This window comes from Dipodomys ordii, unplaced genomic scaffold (genome assembly GCF_000151885.1).
Source record: "Dipodomys ordii isolate 6190 unplaced genomic scaffold, Dord_2.0 Scaffold59, whole genome shotgun sequence".
Taxonomy (NCBI): domain Eukaryota; kingdom Metazoa; phylum Chordata; class Mammalia; order Rodentia; family Heteromyidae; genus Dipodomys; species Dipodomys ordii.
Genome location: NW_012267275.1, coordinates 4,031,288 through 4,055,961, shown reverse-complemented (window position 1 = coordinate 4,055,961; position 24,674 = coordinate 4,031,288). Strand labels below are relative to the sequence as shown.

The 24,674-nt window shown below is 37.4% G+C and overlaps 1 protein-coding gene across 7 annotated transcripts in view; it reads right to left on the bottom strand.

The window, feature by feature from the left end:
• Positions 1 to 3,638: 3,638 nt before the first annotated feature.
• Positions 3,639 to 24,674, bottom strand: part of Cast (calpastatin) — a 94,723-nt gene continuing 73,687 nt past the window's right edge. For all 7 annotated transcript variants that reach the window (XM_013022040.1, XM_013022042.1, XM_013022041.1 and 4 more), the window contains 13 exons: positions 23,260 to 23,355; positions 19,847 to 19,948; positions 19,164 to 19,247; positions 17,268 to 17,318; positions 17,060 to 17,131; positions 13,895 to 13,993; positions 11,809 to 11,913; positions 10,858 to 10,950; positions 9,205 to 9,240; positions 8,455 to 8,544; positions 6,696 to 6,767; positions 5,059 to 5,119; positions 3,639 to 3,723 (listed from right to left, as the gene is read on the bottom strand). In XM_013022040.1, coding sequence (XP_012877494.1) covers positions 5,072 to 5,119; positions 6,696 to 6,767; positions 8,455 to 8,544; positions 9,205 to 9,240; positions 10,858 to 10,950; positions 11,809 to 11,913; positions 13,895 to 13,993; positions 17,060 to 17,131; positions 17,268 to 17,318; positions 19,164 to 19,247; positions 19,847 to 19,948; positions 23,260 to 23,355 — 948 coding nt within the window. In that variant the 3' untranslated portion in view covers positions 3,639 to 3,723; positions 5,059 to 5,071. The remainder of the gene's footprint in view (positions 3,724 to 5,058; positions 5,120 to 6,695; positions 6,768 to 8,454; positions 8,545 to 9,204; positions 9,241 to 10,857; positions 10,951 to 11,808; positions 11,914 to 13,894; positions 13,994 to 17,059; positions 17,132 to 17,267; positions 17,319 to 19,163; positions 19,248 to 19,846; positions 19,949 to 23,259; positions 23,356 to 24,674) is intronic.

Genomic DNA, 24,674 nt, shown 5'->3' with positions numbered 1-24,674 from the left:
GGATTTTGGTTCACAGCCCCGGGAGTTCAGAGCTGTGGTTGAAGGAGGGGGTATGTATGACTATATATTTCCTTGCTTCTTTGCAGGATGATTTATATTGGGCTCTAAGGTCTTAGCTTCAGAGAAGCAACTATCTTTTCCACAGAGTCTTCTCCATCTCTGGGGTAGGTTGAGTACTAGGTTAAGTACTTCCTTCTCTCATCCCTACAGGACTAAAAGCAACAGGACTAGGAGCCCCACAGACTAGAAGCCTGGTAGTACTCAGGGTTGAAATACATCTGGTCCAGCTCCTTTATTTAAAAGTCCTTGCATAGAACTATTCTCAGGGATCCTAACAGCCTCATTGGCATTCAGGTCTATGGAGGACGTGCCATCCATTAAAGTTGTGATGGAAAGCTGTTGATCCTTAAGTAGGGAGGCAATGTTTACTCTCTGCTAATTAAGCCTAGTTTTTAATTGCTAAGTAACTCAATCTTGGCATTTGTTGACAATAAATCATTTCAGAGCCACCAACAAATGATGATATACCGAGAAATTGAAAATACTTGCTTATATTAGACTAAGTGAAGGCTGTGCAGTCTTTTGTTTGAATTGATGTCATACACAAGAGTATATGGTGATGTTAGGCGAAATAAACCCTAAGATAAAGATTCAAATGGTTTTTTTTTTCTTTCTTGCGATTGTTTCTAGATGATTTCTTTGTTGCTTTGTATGTCCCTCCCCCATGGTATAACCCCTGCTTTCACTGTATTTGATGTTGGCATAATTTGTGGGGGGAGAAGGGAAAAAACAAATTGTTTAAATAGGGATACAGGTGGACCCATTACAACAATGAGATGTATAAGACATTATGTTGAAAAACGAACTTTACAACTTTGGCTGGGGTGGGGGCGGGGGTGGGAGGGCAGAGTGAAAGGGATCGGAAGGGGAAACAAAAGAGGAAGCAACAATGCTTGATAAGAAATGAACTCATTATCTTGCCCATGTAATTGTAACCCCTCTGTACAGTATTTTCACAATAAAAAATAAAACAAGAGTAGGTGGCATCATTTCAAGATAAGGAACATGATTTAATGTGAAGGATGTCAAAATGCATGGTTCTCAAAAACAACACAAGAGTTTGACATTTCAGAGACATAAATGTGTCACCTTTTCTTTGCTGTGACAAAACACCTGGGAAAAGCCAAGATTTATTCTGGCTCTAGGTTTTAGACGTATTGGTCCATGGAAAGTGGTGCCATTGTTCTGGGCTGGGGACACTGCAGGAACAGGTGATGCAGGTAGGAGGTTACTTATCGCATGGCAGCTGGGAAGGAGAGAAAGAGCCAGAGAAGAAGGATCCCAGGACAAGATGTACCCTTGAAAATCACATCCCTACCCCCTTCCTCCCATTCAGTGATGAAGTCATCAATTGGCTAATCCATTGATAAAATTAGTGCTTCATGATTCAGCCTCTTAATTCGGCCAACAGCTAGGGACTGAGTCTTCAACACATGCACCTTTTGGGTATGCAAGGGTACTTTATTATTGAAACCACAACAAATGTGATTATAGTTCTATTTTTACACCTATGTATGGTTGAAGGTTTAAAAATTAAATACAGAAACAAATTACTGGGGAATTCTTCCCCAGGCTACTTTGCTTCTAAGAAAAAAAATACACAACCAAGACTTTAGTGTAAAATATTTTAATTGTATTTATATCAGTGAAACAGAGATAGCAATTTTTAATTTTGGTCATCTAGCTTCAATATTGTTTGAAAAGCCAATTTGTTAGACAATATTACAAGGTGCAGAATAAACATTGTAATAAATGTGTGTTCTTTACTTCTAAGTGGATACTTGCAATTATTTTCTCCTGACCTGATTTAAAAATAATAATAGGGTTGCTTTAAATCCTGTAGCTTACTCAACTCATTTTGAGTTACTCGCAAACATTCAACCTTAAGAGATATTTCTAATAAAAAAGAAGGCATATTCTGAATATCTTAAATGTATGTTTACCTCATTAAATCTCTGGATTTTGGTGTGTAGTTAAAAAAATACTTAGATATTTGCATGGAAATTACTATTGCAGCCATACCTTTACAAACACATCTGTCAATGTCTATGGTTTCACACCTTTTAAAAACAAAATGAAAAGGAACCAAATAACTGGACTGTCCAAATGGGAAGATTAAATACATACTTAAAATTCTTCCAGAAAGGTGAGGTTTTTTTTTTGTTGTTGTTGTTAGTACCTTCAAAATAGAATGATTGCCTCTTCAATGGAATAGGGGCTTAGCCTTGTATCTATGTATAATTTGAAATCCAATTGGTATGTGCCTAATTTGTAATTTGTAGTGAGAATTTTAGAGAAAATTAACAAAATTTGATGCTCATTATAAGTAATAGTATTTTTTCTTACCTTTCCCCCCACTAGACAGTATTGCTTACATTACTATGTCTAGTGAAGTTAGTTAAGTCCTAAGAAAAGCTTTATATTGATGCTAAGTAAGGCTTACTTTCTGAAAAGAAGAAATTACATATCTGTCTATGATATGTACCTAGCATCTTTTCCCACATTCATACTCTGGAAATAAAGATGAAATTATTTCTCACAATTCCACATTCCATTATCAGTGCAATGTTTGTAACTATTTATACAGAAAGATCTGAGAATCCATTCAAAGTTGTCAGATACCAAAGCTCAGTTCTGAAACTGCTGAGAGGGAAAAGCACTTTAAATTTCAGCATATACACATATACATACATACATATATATTTTATCTTTAAAGCAGAAGTTAGTTTTTATATTTGATAAACTTAACTTCTGTAAAGCCAGATGCATACAGCTTAAAGGCAAGTGTGACAAATGGCTCTATGTGAAAACTGCTGTCTAGGATTTATGGAGTAAGAACAGAAACCACAGTTTAAAAACATAGTAAACCAAGTTCAAGCCATATGAATACTCTCAGAATTAAAATTTCTTATTCTTGAGACTTGCTATCCAGTGCTTTTGCTAGCCTGTATTTTGCTGTTCTGACTTAATTGAAGTCAATTTTTCATCTGACTCTATGGTACAAAAGTCTCACCCCTGGCAAAGAAAAACTCTAACGAAAAATGGAGACTGGTGTTTTCTGTTCTTCTGTTTTTTCCACATTATTATTAATTTATTATTAGCAGCCCAAGTGAAGATATATGCCCAATATACAATACTTTAGGGTTGACTTACGAACATTAACCCAAAGAAACATCAAATATAGCTCAAAAACTCAGGAAGAAAGGGAATATAAGGAATCTGAGCACTGACAAATATTTAAAGCATTATTTTCCAAATGCTAAAAAAAATGCTGTGTAAACTGAAAATACTAATGAGATTTAACAGGCACTGTGTGTAAAATGTGCAAAAGTTTGCAAAGTTTTCTTTCTAGTTTTAAATTTTTCTTTTGGTGGTGCTTTAAGAAACTTTATCAAATATACTTCTCTAACAAATATAAAGCTTCCTTTCTCTCCTAACTAAAGGCAATTTGTAAAAAATTCAAAGTTTACCAACAATCAATAACACAGGTGAAACAGACAAATTCATTTTCTTTCTGGAAAAGAATAACAAATCAATGCGTACGATGTCAAAAGGCTTAAGAAAGACCACCATCAAGAAGCCACCCAGAAAATTTGTCTATTGCTGAAATCCTTTGTTCTTCAAAGTCACCATCCACCAGGTGAAGGTTTTATATGCAGATACCTTAAAAATTTCAAATAAAAAAATTCAGTGAACCATTGGTTAGAGGATTTTCATGTGACAGTACATAAAATTTGGTACCTAGCAACTGATAAGGATTTTCTGTGAGGAAGTATGGGAGTGGTATACAAACAGAAGTTTTTCATTAAATTCTAGAAAAAAATTGTTTTGAGAAATTCTAATCAGAACACCTCCTTTATATGAAATAAAAATGAGCCACAGGAATACTGAATGTGACTTAGCCCACATTTTGATTACTTTCAGGCTTTGGTCAGTAAGTATTTTTATGCTATTATGGCTAAGAATAAAAGCTCTCCTCTGAAGATTTACATAAGAATCATTTCTTAGTGTAGGTCTGAGAGATTCAGTCACTTATTGGAATTTTTTTCAGTCACCATCACTTGGAATCAAGTATGTAATATTTTACTTCCCAGAACTAAGATATATGAGTGGTCAAGAGTTGGGGGGAGGAAGGAGTTGGGGAGATGGGAAGGGGAGGGATAGTAGGAGAAAAACAAAGGAGGGGTGACAATGCTCAATAGGAAATGTACTCATTACCTTACTCATGTAACTGTAACCCCTCTGTACAGTATCTTTACAAAAAAAATTATTAAAAATTGTTCCTTTCCAAGAGACTTCAGAGAGGGTCTTTTCTTTCCACATCCCCCCCCCACCAAACATTGGTATTTGGGGTAGTATCAATTAAGGGCATTTTACAAGTTGGAACATGTTAAAATTTGCTTTACCACAATAATCTGTGGTCAAACCCATCTGAACTTCAAAGGTTCAACTAGCTTCAGATGGTCATTTTCTTTTTTCTTTTCTTGTCTTTTTCCTTTTTTTTCCTTTTTTGCCAGTACCTGGATTTGAATTCAGGGCCTTTTGGTCTTGCTTGGCTTGCTTGCTCATGGCTGATATTCGATCACTTGAGCCACATCTCTAAGTACGGCTTTCTTGCTGATTATTTTGGAGACACAGTCTCAAAGATATTCTGCCTGGACTGACTTAGAATTGCAAACCTCCAAGTCTACTGAGTAGCTATGATTACAGGATATACCACCAGTAAACTGCTCAGATGGTCATTTTCTTTAAAGAGTCTGGCCTAATATTTTAATAGGCTCTGAATCAGAAGATTAATGTTTTTAAGCATGCCAGGAGCACAATCATCCTATTTAATGCATTTCTGTTAATGACCTAAATATTGTCTTTCCAATGTGCACTTCATAATAATAGTATAAAGAAAGAATGAAATATAAATCAGGTGCCCTTCATTTTTTCCCATAACATGGATAACAGAAAGTACAGTTTTCTTTGTTTACAATATAACACTGAACTTACCAAATTGTAAATTTTAGCTTGTTTTTCCTTCACCATCTGGCTTGGAAACTTCCTTTGTTCTCTACAAGGGAACACAAAAAGCCATCAGTGAGCTCTTTGTTTTCTGGAAAAAATGTTAAAGAACTGACCTAGGAGGGAAGGTTTATGAGGAAATGAGATCCTCAGAATTAAAGGCACCGAAAATGGCAGTCAATGGGAGAAAATAAAATGATCCTTCCTAAGTTTCTCTTCTTCATTTACACAAAAGCTGTTTTCTTCCTCCTTGAGTTCCTAAGCTATCGATAACTTTTAAGTTACCCTAAATTTCTTATTCTCAACTTATTTTTGTAAAAAAAATCAAAAGGCCCCTGTAGGCTAAATATTGGAAAAAATGCACAGATATTTGTAGATGGCAGTGTTTCAATATTCTATAATGATTTGTCTTTTTTTCCCTGTAGTTGGGGGGCCTGTCCAGCCATGTAATAGACTTATTACACTGTAATTGCTATCTTCTGTTTCTTTGTTAAGGGGTTGATCAGTTACTTTGTATAACTCAATTAAATAACAAGCAATTTAATCTATTTAAAATATGTCATGAGTAACTCAATTATCAATTCTGTTTTTGCAACCTTTGGGAATCAATTGCAAAAAGACTCAATGATATTGTTCTGAACAGGTTTGACACACCTACATGATAGTGTCTTTTTGTGGTTCATTTCTCATTACCATCAGAAAATGGCAATTAGAATCATTTTGTCCACATACTTTGGTCATTTTAAGGGAAATAAAAACTGTCTAATCAGACCACAGCTTGAGTAATTTTTAACAATCAGAAGCTCCAAATTGTGGTATTACATTAATGCCCAAGTCTAAGACTTAAACTGAATCCCATACCTTCACATTTCTTAGTGTCCACTGTACTTTGTAGAGGAACATAAAAATTATATACTGCTACATTGTGGACACTGAATGACTCCCCAAAAACATGGGGAACAAGGCTTGGTCCCAAGGATGGCACTCCTCTAGGAGCTGGAGCATTATGGGGGTGTCATTAGACCATTGAGAATGTACGCTCAAAGTCAATCATGGTACCCCATTCTCTTATTCTTTATTTCCTGGTCCAAAAGGTAAGCAGTTTGTTCCACCAAGCACTACCATCACAATGTGCTACCCAAAGCAATATAGCCAGTCAGTCATGGGCTGGATTGTCAAAAACTACAGATGGACCCAAAGAAACATTTCCTCTCTATAAATTAAATGCCTCAAGTATTTTATAGTAGTGGCAAAAACCTGACTAACACATGAATTAATAGTTCATTATTTATGAATCTGCCTTGCTGGTGAACATATTGAACTATAAAATCTCTAACATCTTCCCCGATTTCATACACTCACTCCCATGCTTAATGTACTCAGTTTCAGAAAAGGGGCAAGAAACATAGGCAACTCGAGTTAATAAATGTTTTTAACATAAAAACATGAAACTTTTTAACATTTTTAAACCCACAGTTACTTAGAAAACACAGACACACACACACCTTTAAAATTTCAGCTTAGCTAGGCATGCTTAAAATCTTTCTAACTAGTCGGCAACTAAAAAATAAACTATGCTCATAAAATTGTTAAATTAATTTTAATATTGGCTGCCCCATGGTTACCTGTGTAGAATCCTTTGCTTTGCCTCCATTCTTAGGAGTTTTGGAACTGGAGGCGGTCTTCTTGGTCTTATCCTAAAGCAAAGAAAAAGTTGTGAGGCTACTGGATTACCGTCCACTCAACAATTAAATACTGGCTGTAATCAAATGAACCCAGCCTACACTTTCTAGTAGTTTGTAGATCACCAGTAACAGTGGATGCTGTTGTCATGATTTTCGTAAGCAACAGTACCCAGTAGTGCTTAAAAGTTAAAAGTGCTTAAGAGTTAAAAAGATAAAAGAATGCAATTGATTTCACACAAACCTTACCGTCACCAAAACAGAACTTGTTATCAAAAAGACAAAAAATAACAAGTGCTGGAAAATATGCAAGAAATAGAATCCTAGTCCATTGTTGGTGAGAATGTATACTTCTACAACTATTATGGTTTACAATAGCCAACATGTAGAAAGAAATTAAATATCCTTGGATGAATAAATGGATAGAGTAAATGTAGTACTATTCAGCCTTATAAGGAGATATTGCCACATGCCACAAGAGAGGTATATTTTAAGGATGTCATGCTAAATGAAATAGGCTAGACACAGGATCTTTGTCCTATACACAGAGACCAAGAATAAAAAAAAAACATTATTATGGACAGAATAGGGGAGATTGGGGGAGGAAAGGTATATCAATGGATACAATAGCCAATAAGTGGATGAACAAGTTTAAAGATCTATTGTATATTACGAAGATTCAAGTTAGTAAAATTATATTGTACTAGAGACTTTTGTTAAGTACTGTATGTATCCCCCAAAGCTTTGCATTATGAACTTTATACACAAAAATTTTGAAAATCAACTTTAAAAAATAAGTTCAGAGAGCAGGAATGGGTTACATGGGGAAATGAAGTCCATTAGCTAAAGAAGGTCTTAATTAGCTATATACATACAGGAATCAGTAGTAGGAAGCTGAAGTGGTCTAGAAGAAGTTCAGTCCGTCATCTAATATGGGCAACTCAATAACTGGGGCTAAGCTTAACAGCTGACACAATAGCAAAGTAGATCTGCCAATTCATTCTTCTGGTTGCATATTTCCTTCTACTTGGTTTATGAGAGGGCATGGCTTGTAGGTAAAATACCCCACACTTGTTGAATTATGTATTATTGATTCTTTCTGAATCACATGTTTTGAGCACCTTCTAAGATTCAAGTGTTTGTTTTGGCTAACACAGAAGTCAAGACCCGTGTGTAACACAGATTGATGCTCATAACACACCTAACAGACAGGTAAGCTGAGTGTAGAGAAAGCCTGGGGAAGAGGCCAGGTGGCGTAAGGTGAAAGAAGAATTGATGGTTAGGCTGAGCCCTGCTGGAAAGGAGTAACCAGCTAGACGAGAGGAAAATAGAAGGAAACTCCAGAAAGTGACAGGAAAGGTCTAGGGAATTAGGGACTCTCTCATTTAAATGAATACAACATGACAATCAATTAACCATGGCTTTGGAAAATTCAAAGCAATATGGAAAATACTGATAAAGTCATGTTAAACCGTGTATTATGGACTAAGTGTAACTTTAGAGAACATACAGAGAAAGAACAAGTTAAGTATGAAAATAATGTTTAGGGAGTTTTAGAATTTTTTTCCTTTACTTTTTTTTAGGTTCTCTGTAGCATCATTGATTCTACAGTTTAAAATTTATATATATATATATATATATGTATATACAGACACACGCATATACACATTACAAAGAAAAGTCAATGGAGAAGATGTAGTACCTTTGCTGTGTTCTGTGAGGTTTCTGGAGTTGGACAGCTGTCCAGGTCTCCTGAGAGGGCATCAATGGGGTCTTGGTTGTCTTCAGGTTTCTGGGATATTAATAGATATAACCCACAGTGAGAAACACAAGGCAAAATACAGTTTGGGGCATTACCCCACATCACTGAAAAGTAAAAGGTATTTATGAGAATAGATACTTTTTCCCCTAACAATAATATAGTGTAGAGAAAGGGGTAAGCCATGAAAATTTGATACTGTATGATTTTCTTCTAGTCTTTAACACAAGTTTGCTTACCTAGAAAACAGTCCTATCTATCTCATACAGGGTTTTTGTGAGGAATAGATAAGAGATATGTAAGAGATAAATAGTACATACAAATTCTTATTGCATATTTTAAAATACAAAAAAGCATGAGGCAGGCATTCAACAAATTTTACTTTCTTAAAATGTAAAATAGCTGGGTGCCGGTGGCTCATGCCTGTAATCCTAGCCATTCAAGAGGCTGAGATGTGAGGATAGTGGTTTAAAGCCAGTCTGGGCAGGAAAGTCCATGAGACCCTTATCTCTAATAAACCACTAGAAAACCGGAAGTGGCGCTGTGGCTCAAGCGGTAGAGCACTCGCCTTGAGCTGAAGAGCATAGGGACAGTGCCTAAGCCCAGAGTTCAAGCCCCACGACCAACAAAACAAACAAAAAGAAACTATAGCTAGAATTAAAAATTAATTGAAACCACTACTATGGTATTTACCTTTGATTTCTTTGTAGCTGGGCTGGCTGGTTTGTCCTTAAAAAACACAAGGGAGATTATTTGTTAAATGTAGATCTTCAAAAAGATTTACTTAGGTGTAGTAAGTATTTAAAGAATCTACCCTCTAATGATTTAACTTTCAAAAGATGAAGTGGGCATAACTCTCGTAAACCTGCATCCCAACCATTTCTCTAAGATTTTCTTCACCCTTTTTCTGTAGCTTTGAGGGAACTAGAAGAGCCTAATCCTGGAAGGGACACATATACTATTTAGGAACTTGATGCCATCTGGTGTCATAATTATATCATTTTTAAATGGTACAAAAATGACTTGTGTTTACATCTCAAGTCTTATTAAAGCTTACTATACTTTGTTCGGATTCGAAGAGTATTTTCTTTTTTTTTTCCTTCTCGAAGAGTATTTTCAAACACAACTGTACATATGACTAACTCAATAGGAATTTCCCCATCTTCAAAGGCATGAACATTAAATAATACATTCCCCCATTGACACGGCATTATCAAAGCAGGGAGGAGTCTCAAGGGATGCAGAATTGCCTTCTCCAGGCAACTTTAGCATAAGCAAGGAGAATCGATTCCTTAACAATAGTCTGCCTGCATTGAAGCAGGCAGCTCTATTTCAGGCAGGGGTGTCTTCTCCTCAAAAACAGTACAGGAAAAGGATGTAATTTAGTTTTCCTTGTTTTATCTGATGAGAGGGGAGAGGGAGAAAAACAGACCAAGTCCACATAAGAAAAGCTGTATACAGCTATGTTAGAGACAGAAAGCTAGGGACTTCTTGAAGCAAAGCAGGGCTCATGACTGTGAACACTGTTTTGCCTGTCCTCAAGCACAACAGTGCTGACTGAGATGGTGCAGAAGACAGGAACAGCAACCAGGTCATGGAGTTAATATTTATGTTAATCTGTCCTACGTTCCAATACTGTTCCTCCTCTGTTTTCCTTAATAGAGACTGCTTCCTTAGAAATTCCATTAGAAATTGACCATTTCGGGGGAGGGAGGATGCAATACTGGGGTTTGAACTCAGAATCTTCTGCCCCTTTAGCCACACCTTTGGCTCTTTTTGCTTGTTTATTTTTACATACATATTTTTATATATCCTTCCCCCAGGGCCAGCTTGGACTGAGAATTCACAGCCTTTCGTGTTGCTAGGACCGCAGGTACACAACAGCACATCTAGCTTACTGATTGAGATGGGATCTTGCTATTTTGTCTGGGCTGGCCTCAAACCATGACCCTCCTCCTAACCTCTGACCCCCCCAAGTTAGCTGGGATCACAGGCATGAAACCTATAATACCCAACCTGCATTGGTTACTTTTATAGTGCTTTCTTGAAAGAAATTTTAAAAACCTATTTGTACATCTCTTGGAATGACTATTAAGACCAGAGAGTGAAAGAACATTATTCAACTCATTTATACCCTAGGGCCCCCACCTATGAATCTCTAATGAATTGACTTAAATATTAACACACTTCTAATTTTCTTGTTACTTCTGGAGGCTCATTAAAAACACTCAGTTATGACCAATTTTTATGCTATATTAAGAGTACAGCATCTATTCATTTCAAATGAGATTTTAATTTATAAAGCTTTTGAGAATAAATCAAATTTAGCCATGTGTCCCAGTTTACCTGTCCATCATTGTCCAGGAGATGTCTATAGTCGGGTGGGATAGTGTCATCTCTTTCTCCCAGCTTGTCTCGGTGTTCTGCTTTAGCTTTCTCCTACAAACATTGAACACATATAATGACTATTTGCTTCCTCTTTTATCTAGAAAATGCATTCAGCATTTTCTGAGACAAAACATGGTTTTTTCTTAAGTGACAGAACAACAAAACAGATAACAACAGATGGTGAAAAATGTTAACTCATATGCTTCTGTATGTCAGCTGATATTTATGAATTTTGCTGTTACTGGTATTTTTGGGGGGAGGGGGTCTGGTTGTGGGGCCTGAACTCTGGGCCTGGGCGCTGTCCCTCAGCTCTTCAGCTCAAGGCTAGCGCTCTACCACTTGAGCCACAGCGCCACTTCCAGCTTTTTCTATTTGCTTATGTGGTGCTGAGGAATCGAACCCAGGGCCTCAGGCATGCAAAGCAAATACTCTACCACTGAGCCACCTTCCCAGCCCCTGGTACTGGTATTTTAATTTGAACTAAAGATTTAATTATCATTAGAGCCCACACTGATGGAAAAAAGGGCAGGGGTATATAAATTATATTATTCACTTTTCAAATTAAAAAATAACTTCACTATACACCAAATTTACAACTTGGACTATTTGTGTGTGTGAGTTTGTGCATGCACGTGTGCATGCATACATCCAGTCTGGCGCTTGAATTTAGAGCCTGGGCACTGTCCCTGATCTTGTTTACTGAAGGTTATAGTGTAGTGAAGTTTACACTGTACCACTTGACCCACAGTTCCATTTCTGACTTTTTGGTAGTTAAGTGGAGATAAGAGTGTCATGGACTTTGGATGGGGCTGGCTTTGAACAGTGATCCTCAGATCTCAGCCTCTTGAGTAGCTAGGATTACAGGTGTGAGCCACTGGCACCTGGCTCACTTATTCATAATTCTTTTACCTTTACTTTATCTTCCATTGGTTTGTTAGCATCAGGGTCAGGCTTTCTTTGCCCGAGACTGTCAGAAAGTTTATCCAAAGCATCATCAAGTTCTTTGTCTCTCTGCTAAAAAATGTAAAAAAAATTCTGAATTAGTCACTGGTTGATCAAACTATCATAGAAGCTAGCCCAAGAACCCCTACCTTTTAAGAAGTGGACCTGATGTTTATAAGTAGACCTGTTGTGGAGCAAGAGGGCTGACAGAATCAGAGAACTGAAGCTCTGGGAGGGGGAAAGGAGGTGAGAATAGCAGCTTTGAAGGACTGCTCCATCCCCTACCCTGCTAGTCTCCCTCTAGCAGCTTAAGCAAGTCTTAGTGACAGATGGGGGGGGCATACCCCACAAGGGACCTTGAAGTCACCTGATTTGGTATTAAAACCCAATTTAACCAATCACATTGTTTCCATCTAGAAATGAAACATGATTCTTTCTAAAAACTGAATATGACTATTTGCTGATGATATATGGTTTGCACGAAGGACTTGGTAACAGAGGATGGTCTTAGAATGTGCTTTAAGGCCAGATTTTGTATGCTTCATAAAGTAGAGCAGGACCAAGTGCAGGAGGAGGGAGGATGTAGAATCCAACACTGCCATTCCCATCGCTGCCTGGAACACAAAACCCCATAGATGATCTGCTGTCTATCATAAGACTGAGGGCTTCATAGAGGCCGCATTGGGGATAAGAGTCCTCAAAACACACCAGAGAATATCTGAATTGCTAGATATCTCTATCTTTACTTTCAGGAAGTCTTTTTGGAATGCATGTCACCAGGAAAGGTAATTTACATGAATTATGACTGGGTAGTTAACTCTATAGTAAATATTCTTAAATAAAACTTTTTCCCCTAGTTTTCATGACATCCTTAAAGAAAACATTAGTAATAGATTCTCTAATAGGAAAAATGAATGGAGAAAAAGCATTGTAAAACTTCCTTGTGATTTGTGATTGGTAATGCTCCCTAGCCCACAGCCTCAGTCAGGATGGGATCTCTGGTGTGAGTGTGTAGTTAAAGGTTCAAATGCAAACAGCAGCCTGGATTACTACTCTACTGTTCTTTCTGTTGCATGGGGACTTTCATTATTGTGGATGTAAACACATATGCACATGCATGCGTGTGTGTGTGCACACACACACACACACACACACACACATTTTGCTGGTTTTAAGTGCTTCACTAGAGTCTAGGATGACAGTTGCTAATGGTCAAGCTACCTATGACCCGATCTGGGCTTTGTCATCTATGTCTCTGGATATTTTCATCCTGACTGACCAGGATGAAAATCCATCAGAATCTGAAACCATAGCACTAAGTAAGCTGTTGTGCTACATCAAAAGGGTAAGAGGCAGGGCTGACTTCACTTAATCCACTTCAACTAGCAAACCAGGCTCTGTTGTTAACCAGAGGAGATGGCATCTGGATTGTGGCAGCCCCTTTGTCTTCTAATGTGCCGCAGATAATATACAGCCTGGCACTGCAGAGGTAATTCATCAAGAAAGTCAAGAAAAGCTTTGGCTCCACAGCCTCATCTCAGAACATGTAAATAATTAAAACAACATTGATGCCGAGGTTTTTCTATTGCTAGCATGAAAATGACAAATTCTTACTGGTGCAAACAGGAAGAAAACAATACCCTTCCATCATATGTCTGTGAAAAAACATTTGGAGAAACTCAACCATTGACAATTCCATAAAATAAATTCGAGGTTAAACAATGTACAGTAAATTATAGTATGTCAGGGAAAAATACAGAGGAACAAAATCAATTTGGAGAAACTAAGGAGTTTTTATAATGTGGTTATTAAACATATACCTAATCCACATTACTGCACTTGTAATGTTGGTGATAAATGGACAAGCTCCTTGACTATGAGTAAAATATTTTCCCATGTTATTTTATTTCACAGAGACTTTTTGCCATCTCCTTCATCACCAATATAAGCTCTTCTAAAACAAAAGGTGCCTGGCCTTCCTAATATTTTTATCTATACTCGTGTCCCTTTTGTTGTATTGCTAGAAGAAATATGAATAAGGCAAGCTGCTTACCGTGGTGTTTGGGGGCGGAGCTGCAGTTTGGGTGGTAGGAGCTTGGGTTTGGGAAACCACTTCAGACATGACAGCAGAAAGTTTAGCATCGTCCAATTTCTTTTGATTAAAACAATATTTTTCTCATTAGTACGCTGTATGTAAAACTATTCCCTCCATGCCATCACTTTACAACTTTCAAGACAACTTATGGCTTCATTTCCTTGATTCAAATACATAATAGTAAACACGTACTTTGCCCTGCCCATGTCTACATATTATTAAATGTGATTGCTGGGTTTTATTTCATATTTATTATCCTGTTGTTTAGTAGTCCAGTGGCTTATAGTTCTGTATTTTTTCAATTCATTTCTTGTTGCAAATTCAAGGCTTTTCAATACATTTGTAGTTAATTGCTCAAAATAGGATCTACGTGTGTCTTCTATAGTGTTGGCTGTATTCCTACAAACTGCCCTCTCAGAAATTGCTAAGCTTCACACTGCTGAAATCAGTGGACCAAATGTATATGTCTTGTTTTGGCTTTGCTTCCCAGAATTACATTGTTATCATGTATGTTAAAGGAGGAATTCACTGCTTCACAAAGTTTAATGCTATTTTATACTAGCAATTTTATTTGCACAGTAAGAATATACAGGTATCTATTAAAATATGCCAGAGACCATCTTCAAATTTCGTGCCTTCACTCACTGAATACTTTATTTCTGTTGTCACTGTATTTGATTGTGGTACCCTGGGTATGTGTACATACGTTTATCTGAATTAGAGAAGGGAAGGGAAACACAATGATGAGACAAAGGACAAAAGGTGAACCAATGCAACAGCAATACTCATAAGACAACGTGTTGGAAATGAACTTTACAACTTGGTGGGGGGGGTGGAAGGGAGGGAAAGTGGGAGAAAAATGAGGGAGAGGGTAGCAATGTTCGACAAGAAATATGCTCACTACGTATGGAACTGTAACCCTTTTGCATATCACCTTGACAATAAAATTAAATAAAAAAAGAGCAAAGTTTTCTTTCTATAAATTTCTTGATTCTGGTTTTCATTTTTGTACAAAGTTTGTAGTATTGACAAGTGCATTATCATAGCTTGTTTTGAAAGTTTACATTTCCAATTTGAAATTGGAAAGGGGTACATTGTAAATTCTTTTCCTTGCAAGTTTAAAAGACTATATTGATAGTCACCTGGCTCATCATCATTGCATATTTTTATTTCCGATCATAAAATAGGTGCGCTATAATTTACTAAAAATGTTATAGTAGACGGAATGAGGTTTCAGCTGTATTATTTTTCTCAATGTTGTATAATATATTATTCCAAAAACTTTCTGAAGCAATGTTTTTTTCCCTCACTTTTTCTAAATATCAACAATCTGTCACTAACATTTATTTCCCACTTTTTCTAGTGAGCTATGTTATCAAGTTTATTTTCTGGATATAGTTCATATTTATTAGTATTGTGTACATATCCTAGTATTTCCATAAAATGTTTGGAACACTTTTGTTTTTCATAATGTTATAATGAGCACAAATTTATTTGTTTTAGGAGGTATCTTATTGCTATTTCAATAAAACCAATAAGCTCATGACATGAAGGAACTATCCTCACTTTTACAGCGTTGACCTTAGATGTAGAGTGGTCTGTTTCTGTGTCTCCATTCTTACTCATTTCTTCTTTTGGAGCTTTCATTTATAAGTCCAACATTTCATTTTAATTTTCATCTGTTGCAAGCAACATATGTAGCAAACAAAATGTCACCTACAAACATACTATCCAGAGTCATATGTACAAATGCATCCAAGTATTACTTTACAGCATTTGTCATTCCCTTTTGGATATACTATTAATCATTTCCATTCAACACTGAGTAGAAATGACTATAAAACTCAACTTTTTAGTTTTTGTTTATAAGAGAAATGTTTCTAGGTTGATATCATTTGGCTCTTGAAGTTAAAAACTCTTTAACCAACTAAAGGATTGTCTACATTTTCAAGTTGTTTATTTCACATGAGTGCAGGTAAAATGTCAAATGCATATTTTATAAGGACACAATTGGCTCTATTTTATGTGTTATTATGCTACATTGACAATCTTCTTCTAGCCAATAAATGTTTAATTTATGATTACTCGAAATAAACTAATTCCATCTTATAGTTTATTGTACTAATTTTTAAAACTAAGTGACTTTTGTTGATATGGCTACATTCCATAAGGTTTTAAAATGAGGACCATAATTACTTATAAAAAAATCTGTGTAGAACATTAGTTTTTTCATGACATAGGTAGGTTGAAATATTACCTTCTCTACTTCTTCCAGTTTCTAAGTAAGGTGTGGGTGACTTTCTGTGATATGTTCTGAGTATTGGAGGCAGATGAGAAGAAGGTCAAAGGAGGAAATGATTGGTATAGCATGGTGTTTCCATCTGGTATGGTGTTCAGTTAGGAGTAAATAGTAACCCCTTCTTAAAAGGATTAATGCTTCAATATGAGCAAACACTTAAGGTAACATGGAGGAATCACTATTTCTTCTTATTTTATTTTCCACCCAATATATTTCCTAAGCCATGACTGCCAACAATGCATTCAGTGGTTTAGAAACTCGAATTGCCAACACAATTATCATTTATATAAGTTTGGAACCCTAAAAGACATATATTTACATGTAAAAAGCCAAGAGAATTCTATAGTAGAGAAATCTTTTGGTCATTACATAACATTTACCAAACTTTCTAGCAACAGAATTCTCTGGGGTTAAATTTTCTTGGAGAGAAATTTAGAAAATGATTAAGTTATAGAAAAAACAGGTAAAGTGGTCTGGGAAGTAATTCTGGATAAACGAGAATTTAAATCTTCTTTTCATAATAGTATTTAATATAGCATGCTTATTGATTCAATTATGGTGTTGGAAACATCCAAAGTTCTGGAATGATATTTCATTTTTATTGGCTATGTTGGAGTTGAGGTCAATTTATATATATATATATATATATATATATATAACATATAACATAAAACATATAACATAAAACATACAACATAAACAGAAAACATATATATACATACATACATATATATGTGTGTGTGTGTTTTAGCTCCCAAGTTAGATTCTAAGTTATGAGTTTCCATCTATTTCTGACAAAAGTAAAGCAAGAGTTTCAGACTTACAAGAGAGGAAGCGTCTGGAGAACCATAGAAATCCTCGGACAACGCATTAACAAGGAAGTCATCACTCAGGGCCTGTAAGAAGTGGGCAATGTATCACCAAACACCATGACACACCACTATTACATGCTTTACTAACTAAAGAGAAAGCTAATCCATCTCAAAATTATCCATTAAGGCCAAAGGAAACAGATACAGTTGGTTTGCTTACCGGAAACTGTTTCTTGGGATCTTTAGGCAGGAATGGTTTTCCATCTTTATCCTATTTGGGTGAAAAACATGGCATTGTCATTTCATCCCCAATACGAAACCTGGACACATCACCAAAAATATCAGAAAGTCACCGACACCTCAGGGATGTGGGCTCAGAGATTATATCAAGCTGTAAATAACTGTCAATTTTTTGAGGAATAGGAGAAAACCAAGAAAACATTTGGGCTCTTTAATAAAAGAAGATGTAAAAAAAAAAAAAACCCTATCTATCCACACACATAAAATAAGCACAATGGTTTGCCCTAATGGGATTTCATTCATTTTTGTGTAAATATCTCACATTAATATGTGAGATCGTCAGGCACCAATGGTTCATGCCTATAGTTCTAGCTACTTAGGAGGCTGAAATCTGAAGATCAAGGTTCAAAGCCAGGGCAGGCAGGAAAATCCGTGAGACTTTTATCTCCAATTAACCACCAAAAACCCTAGAAGTTGTACCCTGGCTCAAAGTGAAGCACTAGCTTTGAGCATAAAAAGTTCAGGGACGGCACCTGGGCCCTGAGTTCAAGTCCCACTACCCACAAAAAAAGAGATGTAGTGGTTTAGATAGAATATATGCTTTGCTCACAAATAACACTAACTTTTAACCCTCTCATCTCCACCGAGTTCACACGCATTGTATAACACTCTCCTCAACTAGGAGAACAGGAGTAGCCCCTGGCCTTTTCCTCTTAGGTCTGTTACTCATTCCTTAGCTACAAAGCCAATAAATACCCACAAGTGATGCATGGGATGCTGGGGGGGGGTTACCCTCAAGTTGAAATTCATCTATCATCACACCATTCAGTGAAGCTTGCGGTCTTCCCTCAGAGAGCTGACCCTCACTGACCTCCCAACTCCTGGTATGAGCTTAGTGGTGAATAACTACATAGTGTTTAAACAAGAGATCAAGCCATCACCCAGGAATGTCATACAACAAATGCCACAGGTAACTAATAGTGTGTGAGGCAACTGCGAAGGAAGATGAAACTACTGATGAATAAAGGGGTCAGGAAAAGGTAATCTCTGAAATGCTGCTACTAAAGGGAACCAACCTCCTGTTAGGAAGAGAGTTCATTGCGGCCGGCCAGCTTCTAAACAGGGACCGCTGGAGACAGGCATGTGGCCCTGAAGATGCTAAGAATTTGTGAAGCAATATTACCAATAAATCTACATCATAGAAAGGCTGTGATTTTTTAGCTGCATTGTGCAGTGCTGAAAGGAAGCAAAATAAATGTGCCAGGATACCAAGCTTTCAGTCAGGGCTAAGTGAGGAAGTTTCCCACGTAAGAGGACTATGAGTTTGATTTCCTGTGATTGTTAAATGAAAGTTAGATGAATATTCTTTTAAGGAGTGGTCTGTTATGAAGATGGCTGACATTTGTTGACTTGTCCATACCTCTGTCCCTCCCATGGGACTTAAATGTGACTGCGCTTAAAAAAAAAAAAAAAAAGGAAATCCATCAGAGTCTTAACTCTCTGCCACTTGTACAACAGTGTTTTCAACACAAAGGAAACAAGTCAACCTTTCACCTTACACAATGATAAGCCGGCTCTCACTTTTTCAAAAGTTGCTAGGTTTCCTCATAGGAAATGATTGTTACTCATTTTGGTCTTCCTGTATTTCTGGTATTGTAACAAATTATGTGTTTGAAGGGACAGTATGTGGTAGCTTACCCACTTGATCTCTTCCACTTAAGGAAAGTATGGATAGGCCAGCTATTGATAACATTTTAGCTTCTTCTTTTGGGGTTTTAACTTTAATATATACTTCACTGTTTGAGATATTACCACAGAATTTATATTCTCCTACATTCAGTACCACATAAAGGGGAAAATATTCTAGTCTGATTACCTTGACCTCTTCTAGCCTATAATCAGGAGGAATTGTTTCTTCTTTTTCACCAAGCTTTTCCCGGTCTTCTTCTTTGGCTTTCTCCTGAATGAAAGTCATATCATTTTCATTGTTAGTGTGTCTTTTTTCCTATAAAATGGATATTGGAGTGGCTAAGTTGGAGGTAAATTACTTTATCATTAGGCTTGAACACACAGATTGGCCACACCCTAAAAGTTTCTCCAACAACTTTAGCACTGCTTCTAAGTCTAACAGGCTCCACCACCATGTGAAAGCCTTGGCTGTTAGCCTGTTGGGCTGAGAGTCAGGTTGGAAGGAGCAGTAGGCAACTGCCACTTCTTCCCCATGTCCTCAGAAATGTATATAGATAGACAGAGAGACAGACAGACAGACAGACAGACAGACAGACAGACAGATAGATAGATAGATAGATAGATAGATAGATAGATAGATAGATAGATGGATGGATAAAGGGGGGATTCATAAAACTAAAGCATGTATATGCTATCTACCTACCAGATTGTTAAATATACTTTTGGCTTAATTAAACAGGACATTCACAATAACAAAGAGTGCCAGCTGATCATATTCTGTAGACAATATTTAAGTCATTGGCTTATTGGGGGGAGGGGAGGGTCAATGATAGTCGTTTTTTAGGGAATACCTGAACTTCCATTCATTACCTTGACTTTATCCACTTCAGGCTTTCCATCTTCTGGATCTGCTTGCCTTTTCCCCAGGCTGCCAGCCAAGGCTTCTACAGCATCATTGGGTGCCATGTCCTCCTACAAGGATATGTAGGCATATGAAGGAAGTGGTTAGTCACTCCTCTGAAGAGGACAGAAACTTACTAATTCCGGTATGCGCAGACTCATTTCAGGTCTACATAAGAAGCATACGCTCTTATTAATTATAAATTCTCAATTGAACTAGAATTTATTTAGAAACTGAAGAGGTTAAAAATAACAAGTTACTTTTATAAAACGTTAAAGTGTATAACAGATGTAGCCAGAGTCTGGGTCAGAAAAACAAGAAGGTAAGGGTCTGGGAAGGTGGCTCAGTGGTAGAGTGCTTGCCTTGCATGCCTGAGGCCCTGGGTTCGATTCCTCAGCACCACATAAACTAAAAGAAAAAAGCCGGAAGTGGTGCTGTGGTTCAAGTGGTAAAGCGCTAGCCTTGAGCTGAAGAGCTGAAGGACAGCGCCCAGGCCCAGAGTTCAGGCCCCACGACTAGAACCCCCCCCCCAAAGAAAAGAGAAGGTAAGCAAAGCTAACATCAGGGAAGCAGACAGGTCTCTGTGGAGATCAGTCTATGGGCAGAAGTAGAGGAAAGATTTTCAGAGAGCCCAAGGGACAAGTTTCCAGGAGGCAGCCCTGACAGTCGTAGAGGAGAAAGAATCGTCATGTGTTTTTGCTGAGGCTTCTACTGCAGAAGGAATCACAGGTTCAGTTGACCACACCCATGACCAACTCTCCTCAGGGCATAACAAGGACCTTATACCTGGGGTCCACTTGTTTGAAATGAAATCACCTCCCTCACGATGTTATGAGGTCTGGTCATGCTGATATTTAAAGTAACTGGTAAATACAGAGAATAAATGATATAAGGGGGAATTTTTTTTAAATTGGGGTTAAAAGATAGGTCTACCTTTGATTTTTCCAAATTATGAATCATGAGCCACACATTAGTGACTCATAAAAAACAACGGATCAAGACCCACGACCGAGAAAAATAAATAAATAAAATAAAAATGAAAAAATGGAATGATTCATGGCCAGAACTGACTTTTTCTTTCTTTCTTTCTTTTTTTTTGGTCTGGTCATGGGGCTTGGACCTTGGGCCTGGGCGCTGTCCCTCAGCTCTTCAGCTCAAAGCTAGCGCTCTACCACTGAGCCACCTTCCCAGCCCCTGACTTTTTCTTTTAAATAATTAAGATATAAAATAAAATGCATTAAACATATTAGGGTTATTAACTGTGTTTTCCATGGGGTTGGCACTGGATTGCAATATCAAGAATTTTCTCCTATTGTTGGTCAAATAAAACCTTGAAATCATTGGATTAAACATTCTCATCATGAAAATCTGACCACGAAATTTTCTAACCTCAAATTGATTATGTGAGAACTAAAAAAAATGGATTTGTTTTATATATCATACCTATCATCATTGCAAGTAATAAAAACTTCTTTTTCTTTTTTCTAAACTATGCTACAAAAAGCTAGGATTAATTACTCCCAGAGGGAGAACAAGTTAAAAGTGACTTGCCGCCACCTAGTGGACAGAGATTGAATAGGTTTTTATTCTCCATATCAACAACAAAAATCCTGGGCTGGGAAGGTGGCTCAGTGGTAGAATGCTTGCCTTGCATGCCTGAGGCCCTGGGTTTGATTCCTCAGCACCACATAAGCAAAAAGAAAAAATCCGGAAGTGGCACTGTGGCTCAAGTGGTAAAGCGCTAGCCTTGAGCTGAAGAGCTGAGGGACAGCGCCCAGGCCCAGAGTTCAGGCCCCACAACTGGACCAAAACACAAAAAAACAAAAAACAAAACAAAACAAAAATCCTTGATACGTAATTTGTGTGAGGAGTTGGCACTGGTACCCAAATATCATCCAGGAAATCTGCTACTTGATCTGAAGTACCCTGCTCACATTTTACCTCTGTTTTCTCACAGAGTCTTTGGAAACAACTGCTTCCCAAACATGGGGCCTTTGCCAATCTCTTGTTTAAGAAGTGACTGAAAGAATTAAAGACCTCTGAGAAGCAATGTTAAGAACTAAGACACCTTGAACAAGACTACAGACTCCACATTCCATTTATGTGTTGTCTAATTCAAGACTCAGGTCTCTGAATTTCCTAAGTTTTCTTTTTATGCACACAGACACACATATTTCTCTCCCTCCTTCCAGATTCCCTTTACTCACTAATACTCATGCTTTCTTGAGTCCTTTAACCTTTATCACATTCCACTGTTATTCTTTCTGCCTCCAAGGATGTCACAATCCCAGACATGCTAACTTCCTCAGTGACTGTAACCTTGGCAACCATGGCCTGCGTTGGCGAGTAAAGGTCCAAGAAAGGTGGCCAGGGAAAGGGAAAATTAGAATACTTTTTCTGTCCACTAAAAAAAAAATCTAGTGCTGAGCTCTACAATCAGGGCAAAGTTGGCAAAGAACCGAGTTCACTAAGGCCCTCCCTGGCTCTTACACTTGGTTCAGGAGGCAAGTGATGCAAGTTTTGGTCACAAGCCTTCCACCCTGAAATGCTAGCTGTTGTCATTTTTTGACTGCTGTCATTATGGTTGCTTCTGTTTCTGGTAACTGAACTCTTCCTAGATTCCCCTCTCCTCTCCTATTCTTTAACATAGTGGTTTGTGGCCTGACATTCAGAGTGGAAATTGTTAAAGAGTACATCATTACAACTTCAAAAAAAAGTCCTAAACCAGTGGCATGGTACACACCTGTAATTCAAGAAGCTGGTTCAGAATAAGTTTGAAACCATCCTACATAGTGAGACCCTGCTCAACAAAATTCATATCTAAAAGAAATGTAGAGGGACCCTGAATTTAGGATTTGCAGCTGGCACAAAGCATTTTCTTGGCAGGAAGCAGCTCTTCATAACACTCAAGTTACCCAAGGTTTTTCTCAATCTCTTCAGAGCCTCCTTTGCTAACATCTGACTACAGATGCCAGATTCCAAGTACTTTTCATTGCTGTGGATGTCTGTCTCACTTTGCTGGTTTCCCTGGAAAATGGAGCGGCTACTCCCAGTTTTCAAGGTGACTCTGCCTGCTGCTATTAGGAAAGCACCGAACCCATCTTGCTACACGTGTTTTCTATGTGGATAGTTCAACTTGTACACAAAGATTAAGATCTGGCCCATGTCCCCAGTAGGCTTTACAGGGAGACCAGAAGCTATTTCCTTTACCTTTGCGATGGCACTGGAAGCCTTGGTGGATTGTTCTAAGTTAACACACAGCGCCTCATTGTCACATTATCACACAATGATAATACACAGCAGAAAGTACTCACCAGAAAAACAAAACAAAAACACCCCAGAATTTTCTCAAGCTACTGCTCAATGCCATGAGCTCACTCACCAAGGATGTGGTCTTGGGTGGTGTTGACTGTATGCTACACATGGAGGTCCGTGACACAGCCTCTGCCACAGGAACTGGGGCAGTGACTTTAGATTTCTGAGAAGAGAAGTAGGTGTTAGGAATAATTTTGGAAACACAAAGTTAATAAAGCTGAACCACAACACACCAAACAAAACATTCTGAGATCTAAGCTGTAAGCACGAGTCACTTGAATGCAAAAGGAGTGTTGGATATATACATTCTGGCATGTTAAAAGGCCTTGGCCACCATTATTTTTGACTTGAAGATTCAGTTACCACATCTGTGAGAGGAGAGCAACAATAATATTACAACTCAAGGGTTGATAAGAAACTTAAATGAGAGCAAATGTGAAGTGCTCTGGATAGTACCTGGGAATATAGAAAAGTCAACCAACTTGAGAAATCATTATTGTGATTATTTCTACTCGCTATGTGATTATAGCTATTTAATAGCATAAAATATATCTATAGCTACTCTATGAAATAATAGTACACAAAATGATATACTCACATAATTTGAAGAGCACATTACAAATTACCAATAGCGTGTACAAATACAAGGAAGTAATATTGGATGGGGGTTCTCATAGTGGTTTCTGGACCACTCAGGTAGCCCCAGCTCCACTGTGAAACTTTTAAAAAATGCAGATTCTTGGGCCTCCACCCCAGTGGAACCCGGTAATCTGTGTTTCACTAAACCTCTCTGGAGATTCTGAGGCATACTAAAGTTTAAGAATTACTGAATTATCTCAGGTGTAACATTTCTAATTGTTTTTAATTGAGACATTTCACAGAACCTTCCCTACATGCAAGGTACTCAATAATCACTAATGGGAGAGAATCTCTCATCTCAAGGAACATTATACCTATTTCAAACTACATATAATGTTAGAGGCAAAAAGGGACCAATATTGCTAAAAACTTGTTACAAATGTTTTGCCAGAGATATATTAAAAATATAGCCAAGCACTAGTGACTCATACTTGTAATCCTAGCTACTCAGGAGGCTGAGATCTGAGGATCATGGTTCAAAGCCAGCTCAGGTTGGAAAGTCTATGACTCTTATCTTCAATTAACCCCCAGAAAACTGGAAGTGGCACTGTGTATCAAAGTGGCAGAGCACTAGCCTTGAGCTAAAAGGCTCAGGGACAGTGCCCACGCACTGAGTTAAAGGTCCACAGCCAAAAATAAAAAGTAAAAGAAATATATGTGTGTGTGTGTGTGTGTGTGTGTGTGTGTGTATGTGTGTAAGACAGAATAATGGGCTATATATATGTATATATATACACACACATATATGTATAATTTTATACTATATACTATAGTAAATATACTATAATATATATATATGTATGTATAGCCCATTATTCTGTCTTTTTAACATGGAGATTTTGT